Genomic DNA, 14,032 nt, shown 5'->3' with positions numbered 1-14,032 from the left:
ACTTTTATACTTCACGGAACAGTATAACAATTTACGCATGTCACACAGATCGTAGCAACCCGGAATGGTGGTTCGTCAAGCGCTCATGGTGTGAGGAACGTGGTTTCGTACGCCGCGAACTGCTCATGGATGCTGTTACCTATCCGCAATACGTACAGAAGACTTTGAACGAGAAGATCGATAAACTACCGATATTCGAAAAGCCCGGACCGAACGAGAAACCACAGGCTCCGAAAATTGTCGAAAAATTACAACCCATCACTACTCAGGATAACTACACCGTCCAGTTCGAGTGTAAAGTCGAAGGTTACCCAAGACCACAGATCACCTGGTTCCGTCAGACTGCTGTTATCAAACCGTCTCAAGACTTCCAGATCTACTATGATGATGATAATGTAGCAACACTTATTATCCGCGAAGTGTTCCCTGAGGACTCCGGAACGTTCACATGTGTTGCCAAGAACATCGCAGGATTTGCAGCTAGTTCAACCGAATTGACTGTTGACTCGTTTACGTCAGATCTTGGTTCAGAGTTGGCCACACTTTCACGCAAGAGTATGTCCCGTGAATCATCTCTAGCAGATATCCTAGAAGGTATTCCACCGACCTTCTCCCGGAAACCGAAAGCGCAATATGTGGATTCCGGATCGAATGTGCTGCTCGAATGCCGATTGGTTGCCATACCAGAGCCGGATATTCAGTGGTATTATAACGGTGTCGAGCTCACAAATAAGGACAACATCCAAGTGGCCGTTGAATCCGACATGCACATGTACTGTACCGTCGTTCAGATTCAGAACATCGATAAACAGCAGGAAGGTTCCTACCAGGTCGTCGCACGTAACCGCGAAGGTGAATCGTCTCTCGATATCACCGTTAAGGTTAAAACTGGCGTTCCGGAGGCACCGCAAATCTTGGAACCACTCAAGAGCATGAGTATACGACAGGGAGAAACTGTGATGCTGTCGACACAGATTGTCGGCAATCCAACTCCCGATGTGCAATGGTTCAAGAACGGCGAACTGATCAAGACCCCAACGCAAGCAGACAAAAACATTTACACAATAACTCTTCTGTCTCCAACCCATGAAAATGCCGGCGAATACACCGTGAAAGCCAAAAATCCAGCGGGTAGTGTAGAAACAACTGCATTCCTGACTGTTGACGAATCCAATGTCGGAAACCCTCAGGCCCCCCTGTTCCTGGAAAGATTCGAAGAGCAAAATGTGCTACAAGGAAGTACAATCAAATTGCCGGCCAAGGTATCCGGCAATCCAGTCCCGGAGATTCTCTGGCTACGTAACAATAACACGTTGCTTCCATCGAAGAAAGTCAAACAAGCATACGATGGTCAGAACATTGAACTCACCATTTCTAATGCCGATTCAGAACAAGATTCCGGTAACTACAAGTGTATTGCATCAAATACGGTAGGCAAAGCGTCGCATGGTGCTCGCGTAACGGTTGAAGTCGACAAAGTAACGTTTGTGAAGAAATTGAAGAAGAGCATAACCGCAGAAGAGTGCAAATCGGTTACGATGGAGTGTGAGACGTCCCACACGGTATCGACCAAGTGGTACCACAACGGAAAAGAAATGAGCGGAATGGATCATCGCGTGATCGTCCAGGAGGGTAAAACTCACAAAGTGGTGATCAAGAATCCTACCATCAAGGACACTGGTTTGTATAAGTGCACCGTGAAGGATCAGGTTACGGAGTGTAATTTGATTGTACTGGAAGCTAAGCCGGAGTTCTTGCGCAAGTTAGAAGACATCGAAACAAAGGAGAAACAGGATGCCATCCTAGAGGTGGAGATCTCATCGGAAACGGCTGAAGTTACCTGGTATAAGGAAGGTAAAAAGATTGACGAGAAAAAGAACAAGTACGAATTTTCCAAAAAGGGCAAGTCTCGGACGCTGTTGGTGCGTAGTACTTCTGTGCACGATGAAGGTGAATACACATGTACCCTAGCGGATCAAGAGTGCTCGGCTGAAGTAACCGTTATTGAACTCCCACCGGAAATTATTACTCCCCTAACAGATGTGACGGTTGCGCGAGGAGAAAATGCGATTTTCGAAATCGAATTGACTAAGGGTGATGCCCTGGTGCGATGGTACAGAAACGATACGGAATTGTCATTCAACGGGCATTACCAGCTAACGATCGACGGAAAACGGCAAACTTTGAAGATCACCAAAACTGTAGACGAAGACGCCGGAGTGTACAAATGTGTGGTCGGTGACCAACTGTCGACGGCTCGTCTCAAGGTAGAGAAGCCATTGGTCGATTTCGTTAAACGATTGCCCGACGTTACCATCACCACGAAGGAAACTGATGCGGTGTTTACTGTAGAGCTCTCGGAATCGGCTGAGGTGACGTGGTACAAGAATAGCAAACAGATTAAACCTAACAGTAAATACGAACTGATTTGCGATGGAAACACGCGTAAGCTGATTGTAAAGAACTGTACGGAAGACGACGAGGCTGAGTACACGTGTACGATCGCAAATGTGAAAACTTCGTCGACACTGAAGGTCGAGATTATCAAAGTGGCTCCCACTATCTTCGACGATGGGTCCCGTGTGTTCACGATCCGCAAGGAAGCTGATGTTACGTTCAATGTGAAGTTCAACGCCACACCGAAACCAGAAATCGACTGGTACGTCAACGGAAAACTGATTGTACCATCGGCACGCTTTGTGCCGAAGGTAGGTGAGGAAACGGCTAGTCTAACCATCCGGAAGGTTATAGAGTCAGATGCCAACGATTACACCGTGAAATTGGCGAACGAATGCGGCGATGCCAGTGCTTCGTTTACGTTGATTGTCAAAAGTAAGTACATCTTGGCTTCCGTCTCGAAAACGAATTACTTCATACTAAAGCTTTTCATTATCATTCGGTAGAACAACCTGGCGCCCCGGATGCACCGGAAGCTACCCGCATAACCGATGATTCAATCACTCTATTCTGGAAGTCACCTGAAGACAATGGAAACAGTACAATCGTCGAATACATTCTTGAATATCAGGAGAAAAATAAAAAGAAGTACGAATCCATGGGATGACGACATTGTTTATATCTAGTTTATGATGGTTTTTTTTTTGGTATTTTCACAGATGGACTGAAATTAGCAACATTACCGAGACCACCACCACGGTTACGAAACTAACAAAGAACTCCGAATACACATTCCGCGTAACTGCAGTGAATGAAATAGGCAAAGGGCCGGCATCACCAAACTCACCGTACTATCGAATAGCTGCTCCTATCCAAAAGGAAGCTCCGGTAATCAGCGAACACCTGAAGGATGTCCATGTAGGACTGAATCAAAGCATAACTTTGATTTGCGTTGTCAACGGAGTGCCGACACCTGATATTACGTGGTACTGCAACGGAAAGATTATGAAGGAAAAATCTATCACGTACGAAAATGGAGCGGCAAAGTATGTTGTGAGCAAGACTACAACGGAAACCAGCGGTACCTATATCTGTAAAGCCGTCAACGAAATCGGCAGTGTTGAAAGCAGTTGTAGAGTTGTGATCGAGGAGAAACCAACTCTGACGGTGGAAAAGAAGCAAATCGTACAGAAGCTTCGTGTTGGTGACGAATGGCGTGTGGTTGCCAACTTCGAAGGTTATCCAGTTCCCGAACTTGTCTGGTACCGTGACGATGAGATTATTCAGTCGACAACGGAACACACTATAATAACTAACGACCAAACCTCCACAATAGTTATAGGATCGTTGGATCGATCGGACAGCGGAAAGTATCTGGTTGAAGCTAGAAATACCGCTGGATCCAGCAGCATAGAACTACAGTTGAAGGTGATAGACAAACCAAGTAAACCGGAAGGTCCGATCGTTGTCAAAGAGCTCAGTCCTGAAGCTGTCGTGATCGAGTGGAAGCCACCGGCCGATGATGGTGGCTTGGAAATTTCACAATATTCGATTGAAAAATGTGACGATACTAACAAAAATGCCTGGATCAAAGTCGCCGATGTGCAGAAGAACATCAGCTCGTATTGCATTCAGAAGCTGTTGGACTCGACCCAATATCACTTCCGTGTGATCGCCCAGAACCCGGTCGGTTGTTCTGAACCACTGGAAAGCGCTACGATCACAGTCAAACAGGTTCAAACAGTCCCATCTCCACCCCAAGGACCAATCGAAACCTCGGGAATGACGAGCAAATCATTTACACTGATGTGGCAACCTTCCGAGCATAATGGTGGCAGCAAAATTACCGAGTATGTCGTAGAAATCAAGGAAGCCAAGAAGAAGGTGTGGAAGGTTATCGGAAGCACTAGTGCTAGCGAAACTTCACTACTGGTAGACAACCTGACAGCAAATCGCGCCTACGATTTCAGGATAGTCGCGAAGAATAAGATCGGTTCTAGTGAAGTACTGCAAACGGAAGAATCGATTGTTGCCGGCAAAGAAATCAGTAAGTTTGAAGAAAACCTTGGAATATGCCAGCTAATGCTTTTGTCCTGTGCTGAACTAAAACAAATATCATTCATGTTATGCATTCTGAAGATCTGTACATCCGTTGACATGCATCGCACAACGCAGCTAACAAACAATTCTCTGTATTCTGTGTTTACTAGAGGGAACCTCGAGTACCCTTGAACGAAACTAACTTTTCACTTCCCAAACTAACACTGTAGCTCTGCGCTCTAGAGAACTTCGGAACACACTAATCATACCAACTAATTCACACACCTTCACACTCAACTAGCTTCCCCTTCGGCGCCGCGCAATTTGCGTATCGTGAACGTGACCAGCAAAAGCGTCAAGCTCGAATGGCTACAACCGGAAACGAATGGTGGCTCCGAAGTGACCGGTTACGTGATCGAAAAACGGTTAACCACTGCCCAGCAGTGGACGAAGATCAAAACACTGGACGCCAACAGTCTCAGTTTCTGCGTCGACAACCTCAAAGAAAAGTCTGAACTAGAATTCCGAGTTTTTGCCGAGAATGCAATCGGCCTGAGTTCACCCGCGAACTCTGAGAGTGTCGTACTGAAATCACATGCCAGTAAGATTGTTGTTCTTATTTGTTTTGTGTTGAGCTCTTAACCCCTGTCAGCTGGACATTAATGGATGGTTTGTTTGCTTTTTCTGAACAGCTGTACCTTCGCCACCGACTGGACCTCTGGAAATACGTTATCTGGGCCCGAACATTAACATTGCAGAATGGGGTATTCCCGAATCCGATGGAGGTGCACCATTGGAGGGATACAATATCGTCATTCGTAACGTGAAGAAGACAATGTGGATGGAGGTAGGTCGTGTTGATGCCGACTGTCAATCATTCAACATCAAAGACCTGGCCGAGGACGAGGAGTATCTGGTCAGGATTATGGCTCGCAACGAAGTAGGCTGCAGTGACCCACTGGAATCTGACGAACCCTATAAGGTTCTATTGGGTGACGGTAAGCTCTAATGATCGAATCGCCTTTTAAAGAATATTATGTCAACAACAACGAAAAATTACTTTCAGTTCCGGAGGACATCCATGACGAAACTACGCGTGACTTCTCCGAACCCACCGGTACCAATACCTCGTCCTGGTTGAGGGAGCACAACATGACCGCAGACATTTCCAGTTACGCTAGACACAAGCTGCTCAGGAGACGAGAATACTTCTTCAAGTTGTGGATCAACGCGAAGACTCTGTTCAAGTGAACAGCCGACAAAATTCCTAATCAAAACTAGCTCAAGAATATTTTACTACGTAAATGGCATATTATACATTCATACGGACGGTTCAATTCTCGTCGTACCAGAAAACTACTTTAAGCCAACTAGACGAATCTATTTAGCCAGACATTTGTCTTCAGATGTTTAACATAAACACAAGTGCTCAGTTTGAAAATGTATGTAAATGTTACCCTACCTACGAAGTCGCACAAATAGGAAAATTCTGGAAATACACGACTACAATTTGTTTCATGTAACTGTGATACAGTCGAGGATAGAAAAGATCAAAGCCAAAACAAACAAAAACAAAGCTAACGAAAGAGTTTCACAACGTTTCTAACAAAACAACGAAACAGCGATTCTTCTGTAGGGAAAGCTGTCCAACATTCACACTCCCGAAATATTCTCTTCGGGAGCGAAAACAGAACCAACCGAACATTTTTATTTCTATACATTAGCGTTTACATGTTGTTATATGGTCACTATAAATTGCTTTGTTTCATAATACTATTTATTGTAAATTCGTAAATCAGCAACACTGGAAAATTGCACCCGCGCGGATTCCCGATCAGCATGACAACTTAGCAGATCAACGAAACTGAACTGAGATAGTGAGGAGTGACAATTAGTATAGGTGCGTATATTAATCGAACCCCCCACCGATCTGCCGCTGTTTGGAGGATGCAATTGCCGTGTTGGATACCATCCTAATAGACAAGACGCTCGACGTCGAAGATAGTTTCGAAACAAAATTCGTACAAGAGTCAAAAACACTGTATTTGTAGTTTGAGTTTTATGATTTGACGAATCAAAACGATACCTTATGTTTACCAATAGTGTGTTTTATGAAATATAAAAATGAATACGAACGAAAATTTGGTTTACTTGTTTATTTCGAGCAGTTGTTGAACTCCCGAAAGTTAAGTATAACTATATCTAGCCGACACGCACAAAACTAGTTCTATACCAACCATGTCATTGTTCGCGACAAAATTTGGACACCCCTAAATACGTATATCGTTGAAAATGGGGGCGGCCCGTTTGGCATAAGGTCATTTGGCATAATACCGTTAGGCATAACGCCGTTTGGCATAATGGTTATTTGGCATAACAGTTATTTGGCATAACGGCCCTTTGTCATAATGGTTATTTGGCATAATGCCATTTGTCATAATAATAATTGGATTCGTAACATTTTAATCTAATGTAAATTTTCATTTATTTTTCGATAGAGTGATGTTTTGCAAGGAAAACTCGTACGAAATGTGTGAATTTTATATTCGGTCCGAATATTCCGATAATATCACGTGAAATAGCATTATTATTTTTTATTTTAAAAATTCTGTAGTAAATAGCACACTGTCATTTTATATAAGCAACTCACTTAGTGCTAGCACAATCTTCTGTTCGTCATAGATGATTCAGGTCGAGACGGGCGAAGGCCGCGAGTGCGCCGGCGACCATTATGCCAAATGACCATTATGCCAAATAGCCATTATGCCAAATAACTATTATGCCAAACGGCGTTATGCCAAACGGTATTATACCAAACGTGGTAACCCCTTGAAAATACTTCATCAACGCGTAAAATATTTCGCATACTAACGAGCGTATGTCTGTTAACTGTGTAAAATCAAATCATTTTCGTCGAAAATTGGACCTCCAGAATGACCTTTGAGAAAAATAGTTTTGATGGTCAAATGCCTGAAATCATATTTAAATGTTAAGGGCTAAGAAATTATCTACCAAATAAAAAAATTTCCATCTCATAAATTGGTACATGTTTTATTTTAATGATTCTGTACACTAAGAATCGGCTGCGAAGTCTGTTGAAACAGAAAGGCCAAATTCCACAAAAGGAATGTAATGCCAGGACTTTGCTTTTCGGGTGACGGCCAGGATGTAGAGCATGTTCGATGTACGTTGCTACTATGTCTGTTTCGCGTTTTAGAGTGACTAAAACAAGATTCAGAGTGGCGAAATGGTAGCGCGTATGCACGGAATGCATAAGAACGCAGGTTCGAGTTCTGTCTCTGAGCGAACCTTTTCCAATAAATCATCTTTTCTGTTAGTTTTTCATTCATTTGGCTTCTCCAATATATGTTTCCGCTCAGTCATTGCAAAACTGAGCAGATATTAGCTCTAGGGAGTCAAATCAGGTGAACAAGGTAGATGCGCAAGTAATTGGAACCCTAAACCGATTTTCTCCATGCTGGTGATGCTCATATCACTCAGATAAGGCCTTAAGGTTTCGGAAGGGGCCAGGGCAGTTACAGCTAAAATAATTTACCAATATTTGCAAAACTGCAAGTTTTTGATACAAAATAGTCATTTAGACACTAAAATATGATTTGTTGTTTTTATTGGGCGACGAAGCCCATTGTTGGTTGAAGGGATACTTCAAAAAGTGAAATTTTCGCATCTGGTGTGAAGACCAGCCAGAAGCATTGCAAGCGCTACCAATGCATCTAAAAAAGTCACTGTTTGGTGTGGATTATGGGCCGGTAGCATCATCGGGCCGTACTTCTTCAAAGGCGACAATGAGCGGAAAATTACTTTGTGCTACCATGTGGTGATTTACGATTTTTTTGCCCAAATGGAAGAATGAGGTTTCAACCAGACGATACCACATCCCACACGGCACGCGAAACAATGGCCAAATTGAGAGCTGCCTTTGGTGAACAGTTTATCACACGTTTTAGGCCCGTCAATTGACCGCCTAGATCCTGTGACTTAACGCCTTTGGACTATTTCTTGTGGGGCCATGTTAAAGCTCATGTCTCATGTCAAGATAAATCAGCAACGATTGACGCACTGGAATCCAATATCGAAGCATTTATTCGTGAAATACCGGCCGAAATATTGGAGAGAGTGTGTCAAAGTTGGACCTATCAATTCCAATAAAGATTTCACCAATATTCTCATATTTTCTGTGTCTTATTTTAGGAAATGAAGTCCTACACGAAAGAAATTTGTCATAACGACCTTTCTTCTAAAAGCAGTCGTTCTCTAGATATTATTCTAAATGAAGTTTTGTCAATGTTGGTAAATTGTTTTAGCTGTTACTTCGCCAATTCACACTAACCAAATTTACACCTAAATGTGGTCTTTAAGTTAAGGGTTGAGACAAAATGATTTTTAAAAAATGTCTACAGTTGCTTCTTGAGCATCATTTTTGTACAACTGTGAACAGTTTCCGAGTTATCCCGTTTTGAGGAAATGCATGCAAAAATATATACGCCATTTTGAAAAATTAGTCTTGAGTTGAATCGGTCTCTCCATCGATACAAAACAAACGGATTGCCATTCTAAAAACGTGTGACAAGTTTCGATGAAATTGAAAAAAAGTCGATTCTAATTTTGCCACTTTTGCTGTTGTTAATTTCTGGAATTGCTCTACTACAACCAAAAATATTCACGACTATTTCAAAAATTTATTAGGTTATAGAGACAAAAGGCTTTGTTCTAATTTCATGGTCGATTTGCTCTCATTCAAAATTTCGATTAAACGCAACTGAACTCTATTCAACACGAATTTGATTTATAGAAGTAACAGGAGCGCAAGATTTTGCTAGTCTCAAGCACCCAGTATACACAATCCTTGAACGCTTGTGTTCGCTGCATTTGTCGAATTAACCAGACAAGCGAGGTTCTGCGCTCCTGTTACTTTTGTGCAGGAAATTCAAGTAAATAGTGTAACATTCTAGGTAATGCTGCATGAAACATAATTTGTGATTGGGTTTATACTATGGAAACTATTGTCATTATAAATGTTATCAATCTCAGCATGTATGTAAATACTATTTGCAGTTTTTATTGACGGTATTACTCCATCACCACGAGCATGAATGTTTCCATTTCGGTGTTATTTTCACTTATCTCTATTCAACACGTTTCGAAAATGCATATGTATAAACCGAAAGTTAGCATCTTGGTATATAAAAATTGTCCACATACATCGATATCCGACACCCATTCATCCTTACCATTCTGAAAATGCTCATATGGCATATTATGGTTAGTTTGAAATTGAACCTTCCAGAATATTATCATATTCAAAGGAAATGGCTGCATGACAGATAATCTTGATATTTGATATTTTCGCAATACTGGTCTTGAAATTATAATCATAAATTTGAACACAACTTCATTTATTATCGAATTATTAAATTTGACTAAAAATTACGTATTTGACAAAGAATGTTATATGGATAATTTTTGAGCTGGAAATATAATGATACCAAGTAGGAAAATATTTGCAACACAGAGAGCATAAGAAAATGTCTTTAAAAAAGGTTGGTGAGTAATGTCAGAGACATAACTGGATTTTCGTAAAGTGTAAATATTCTGTGAAGAATATTATTCCTTGTATCTAGAACCTAGAACCGTGACCTGTATCATAAATAGAATTTCTTCAATGTTTGATTGACTACAATCGGTCGAGTCTTGTAGACAACCCTGTAATTGTTTTAATAGTCTAATATGATTAAGATAATCGCTTAGTAGAAGTTAGTATCCATCAACGTCTCATGAATTAATATTCGAAGAATGCAGGGCAGTTTCCAACTTTCGTCTAATACGTCAATGAAGATATTGCGTCATGGTGCAATTCTTGTATTTTTGGTTAGTTATAGGTCGTACGAAGCGTTACATGCGTTACATTTTGTAAATTAAATAATTGATGGGCGTTACATACGTTACTTTTTGCTTTTCTCATATAGGAAGGTTATGCAATCACTGTGAAAACCGACTTTTGATCCGAGGCCCGGAGGTCCGAGTGTCATATATCATTCAACTCAGTTCGTCGAGTACGCAAAATGTCTGTATGTGTGTGTATGTGTATGTAAATAACATTTTTTGCACTCACTTTTCTCGGAGATGGCTGAACCGATTTCCATGAACTGAGATTTAAATGAAAGGTCTTGTAACCCCACACAAAGATCCTGAATTTTATTCGAATTCCGGTTCTAGAATTGCAGGGTGATATGTGCAACAAAAAAAATAAATTTAGTGTACTTACTTTTCACAGAGACGGCTAAACCGATTCTCACAAATTTAGTTTCAAATGAAAGGTATAATTGTCCTAAACAAAGTTCCTGAATTTTATTTTGATCCGACATCCGGTTCCGGAGTTGCAGGGTGATTAGTGAAAAATTCTTATTTCAAATTACTTCCTCACTTTTCTCAAAGATGGCATGACCGATTTCAACAAACTTAGATTCAAATGAAAGGTCTCATTGTCCCATATAAAACTTCCAAATTTCATCCGGATCCGAATTATATGGTGAAGTGTTTTGAAAACTGGATACCGTCACTTGAAGCGGCGAAACAAAACACGTAAAAAACTTTTCCAATCGGTAGTCATTGTCAGTAGACGGCCAAACATTAATTTGGCATTTCTTGCTCTTGGGTTTTTGATGAACGACCGAAGATTATAGCCATATACTCAAGAATGGATTCCAATCGCTTTTCTCGAACCAACTTCGCTTATACCGGTTCCCAGATTCCGTTTTTCTCAAGTACCACTTTTCGTTTCCTCCGAGATGGCATAACCGACCTGAGTACTGTTTCACCCTGTAGGTTATACTAGTTTATGGACGAACCTTCTTGTTTTTTGAGAATCAAAGAAAATTATTTTCAAGAATACCACACATTTACATTTGATAATATGTGAGACATGAGAAAAGCATCATTACACCACTAGGTGGATTAAAACAGGTTTTTTTAGTTATAGACGTTACGAAGCACCACACGGGTTACATTTTCGTAAGTAATAGACGTTACATGCGCTGTTTTTATTAAGGTTAAGGTGTTATGAGGCGCTACATGTGTTTTTACTATTTTGTAAGTTATAGGTGTAAATTGCGTTACATTTTCTGAGGTTAAACGCGTTACTTTTTCGCAAGTTATAGGTGTTACGAAACGTTACATGCGTTACTCTTTGTAAATAAAGTAAAGGTGATATAAGGCGTTACATGCGCTACATTTTGGAAATTTCAAGCGTTACTTTTTTGTAAATAAAAGGTGTCATGAACCGTTACATGCGTTATTTTTCGTAAGTTATAAGCATTACGAAGCGTTACATGCGTTATTTTATGTAAGTTATAGGCTGTACATTCGTTATTCTTCAAGAATGAGGTGCTACAAAGCGTTATTTTTTTTGTAAGTAATAGATGCTATGAAGCGTTACATGCGTAAATTATAGGTGTTACAAAAGTTAATATTTTATAAGTTCGATGGCGTTGAATGCGTTACATTCTAAGGTGTTCTACATCAAATCTTTTATTTTTGCATTGCGTGTGAGGGTTGCCCATCATTGAATGTGCAAGTGACAGCGTAAGCTTCCCAAGTAGCAAACATTGTTCTTATAGGGACCGTGCACGAAGGCGTGGTTTAGTGGCCCGGCGACAACAGCGCACGAGGCGGCGAGTGGAAAAAAATAATGCTACCATAGCAAAACTTGTGAACTGAGTTTGAAAATACTTTCTAGCGTATTTTCTCTGCGGATTTTTTTCCGAACCCTATGGAACTATTCGCATGTGGTGCGAACGATTGTTCAACATCGACTGACTATTAAATTTCGAATCGAGTTATTCATTCTGTATCTAAATACGGCCACGTCGTTTTCTGTCATTGCAGTTGGATTTGTGTATAATATTTGTCATATTCACTCAAACTCAAATACTCAAACGATATTCTCAGACCATTAAATGGTTTTTTTATCGACTTGACCGGAAACACTGAAAAATATCTTGCTAAAACATTCTAATTTCAGACCTTTATTAAAAATTGCTTCTGTGTAATTTCTTTTTATACTGTCACTCAAAGAAAATACCATAATAAAATGTTTTAAAATTTTTTTAAATAAAGTAAGTTCATCTCGAAGTTATTCTTACTTTCACTGAATTGCAATTATTACATCACTTACTATTACTTTATTTTCAGAGCAAAATAGACCCAAATAACTTTCCATCCGTCAAACTTTGAAATGGGCCACAGTTTTGGATAAATTTAAGTATTCGATAAAAAATAACTGTCCGACTGTCAAATTTTAACTAAAATTTCAAATAATTCGCAGGATGGTCCATACTCTTAGAATGGAGGAAGAAAATAAATTGTGATCGTAAAAATGCTAGCAATCTCACGAGTAGCCCTGTTTGACGTATATTGAAAATACGAGTCACGAAGCTAACAACAAATAATTATATTATTGAAACGCTGAACTGTTTTGCCTTTCTCACATAGAAAGGTTATACCATCACTTGAAATCGACTAGTAAAAATTGGCCAAGTGTCATATGCCATTCCACTCAGTTCGTCGAGCTGAGCAATCTATCTGTGTGTGTTTCTCGAAAATGACTTAATCGATGTTGACCAACTTAGATTTAATTTCATCCCGATCCGACTTTCGGTTCCGGAATGATAGGGCAAAGTGTGGTAAAAATTGTGTACCGTCACTTGAAGAGTCGAAACGAAAAAAGTAAAAAGTTTTCTAAATTGGTCTCGAAAGTATTCCTGGTTTTCGAATAACGACGGCAGATAATAGTCATACACTCAAAAAAAGGATCTCACTTACTTTTACACTTAGTCCGGTTCAAATGAATGATCTTATGCTCCTACCGAAAATCAGCATATTTTTCGGTTGCAATTAAAACCATGTTAGTTGATGGCCATACGAACCAACTTCGATTATACGTTCTCGGGTTCTAGTGCCCGAAATACCTACAATAATGGAACTCACTTCGTTTTCTCATCGATGTCAGAGAACTGTTTCATTCTGTAGGTTATACTAGTTAATGCACAAACAATCTCTTTGGTTTATTTTAAGAATCGGAGAGAAATATTTTAAATAGTATACCACAGTATTATATATGAGAATATGATTGATGTGAGAAAAGGATCATTACACCACTATGTTGTATTAAAACAGGTGTTTGACTATTTTATTCAGCGTGAACATATGGTAACAGTGTAGAGCTACGGTAGAGGTTTTTCGCCTATTCGCCACTAATGGCGCTACTTGTTATCGTGTACGGTCCCTATATTGTATTTCTTAACCCTTCCCGCAACGATTGTGTGGTTGGAAAAGTTTCTTGTTTGATGTATCACAGCAGTAATATTTGTTGAGAGAAAACTGGATATGGAACTGTTTAAATGAACATATTGTACAGTCAGTTAATAAAACCGATCTGGAATATAATCCTTTCAGGTCTTTGAGTTAGTTTCACAAGCAGTAATATGAATGACTTTCACATTTGTAACAAATCCAACATATCCAACAAAAATACTCGTACTGTAGCAATTGTGAAACATGTCTATTTTAACAACTT

At 40.1% G+C, this 14,032-nt stretch overlaps 1 protein-coding gene across 18 annotated transcripts in view; it reads left to right on the top strand.

Annotated features, from left to right (window-relative positions):
* The window catches only part of LOC131435991 (titin), a 389,662-nt gene extending 383,084 nt beyond the window's left edge, over positions 1 to 6,578 (top strand). For 17 of the 18 annotated variants that reach the window (XM_058604330.1, XM_058604327.1, XM_058604329.1 and 14 more), the window contains 6 exons: positions 49 to 2,832; positions 2,904 to 3,045; positions 3,117 to 4,444; positions 4,739 to 5,038; positions 5,130 to 5,435; positions 5,504 to 6,578. In XM_058604330.1, coding sequence (XP_058460313.1) covers positions 49 to 2,832; positions 2,904 to 3,045; positions 3,117 to 4,444; positions 4,739 to 5,038; positions 5,130 to 5,435; positions 5,504 to 5,688 — 5,045 coding nt within the window. In that variant the 3' untranslated portion in view covers positions 5,689 to 6,578. The remainder of the gene's footprint in view (positions 1 to 48; positions 2,833 to 2,903; positions 3,046 to 3,116; positions 4,445 to 4,738; positions 5,039 to 5,129; positions 5,436 to 5,503) is intronic. The other variant, XM_058604323.1, reaches the window with a different exon arrangement.
* Positions 6,579 to 14,032: the final 7,454 nt, after the last annotated feature.

This window comes from Malaya genurostris, chromosome 3 (assembly GCF_030247185.1).
Source record: "Malaya genurostris strain Urasoe2022 chromosome 3, Malgen_1.1, whole genome shotgun sequence".
Lineage (NCBI taxonomy): Eukaryota > Metazoa > Arthropoda > Insecta > Diptera > Culicidae > Malaya > Malaya genurostris.
Note: the sequence above shows the minus strand (reverse complement) of the source record. Positions and strands in the feature narration are given on the sequence as shown.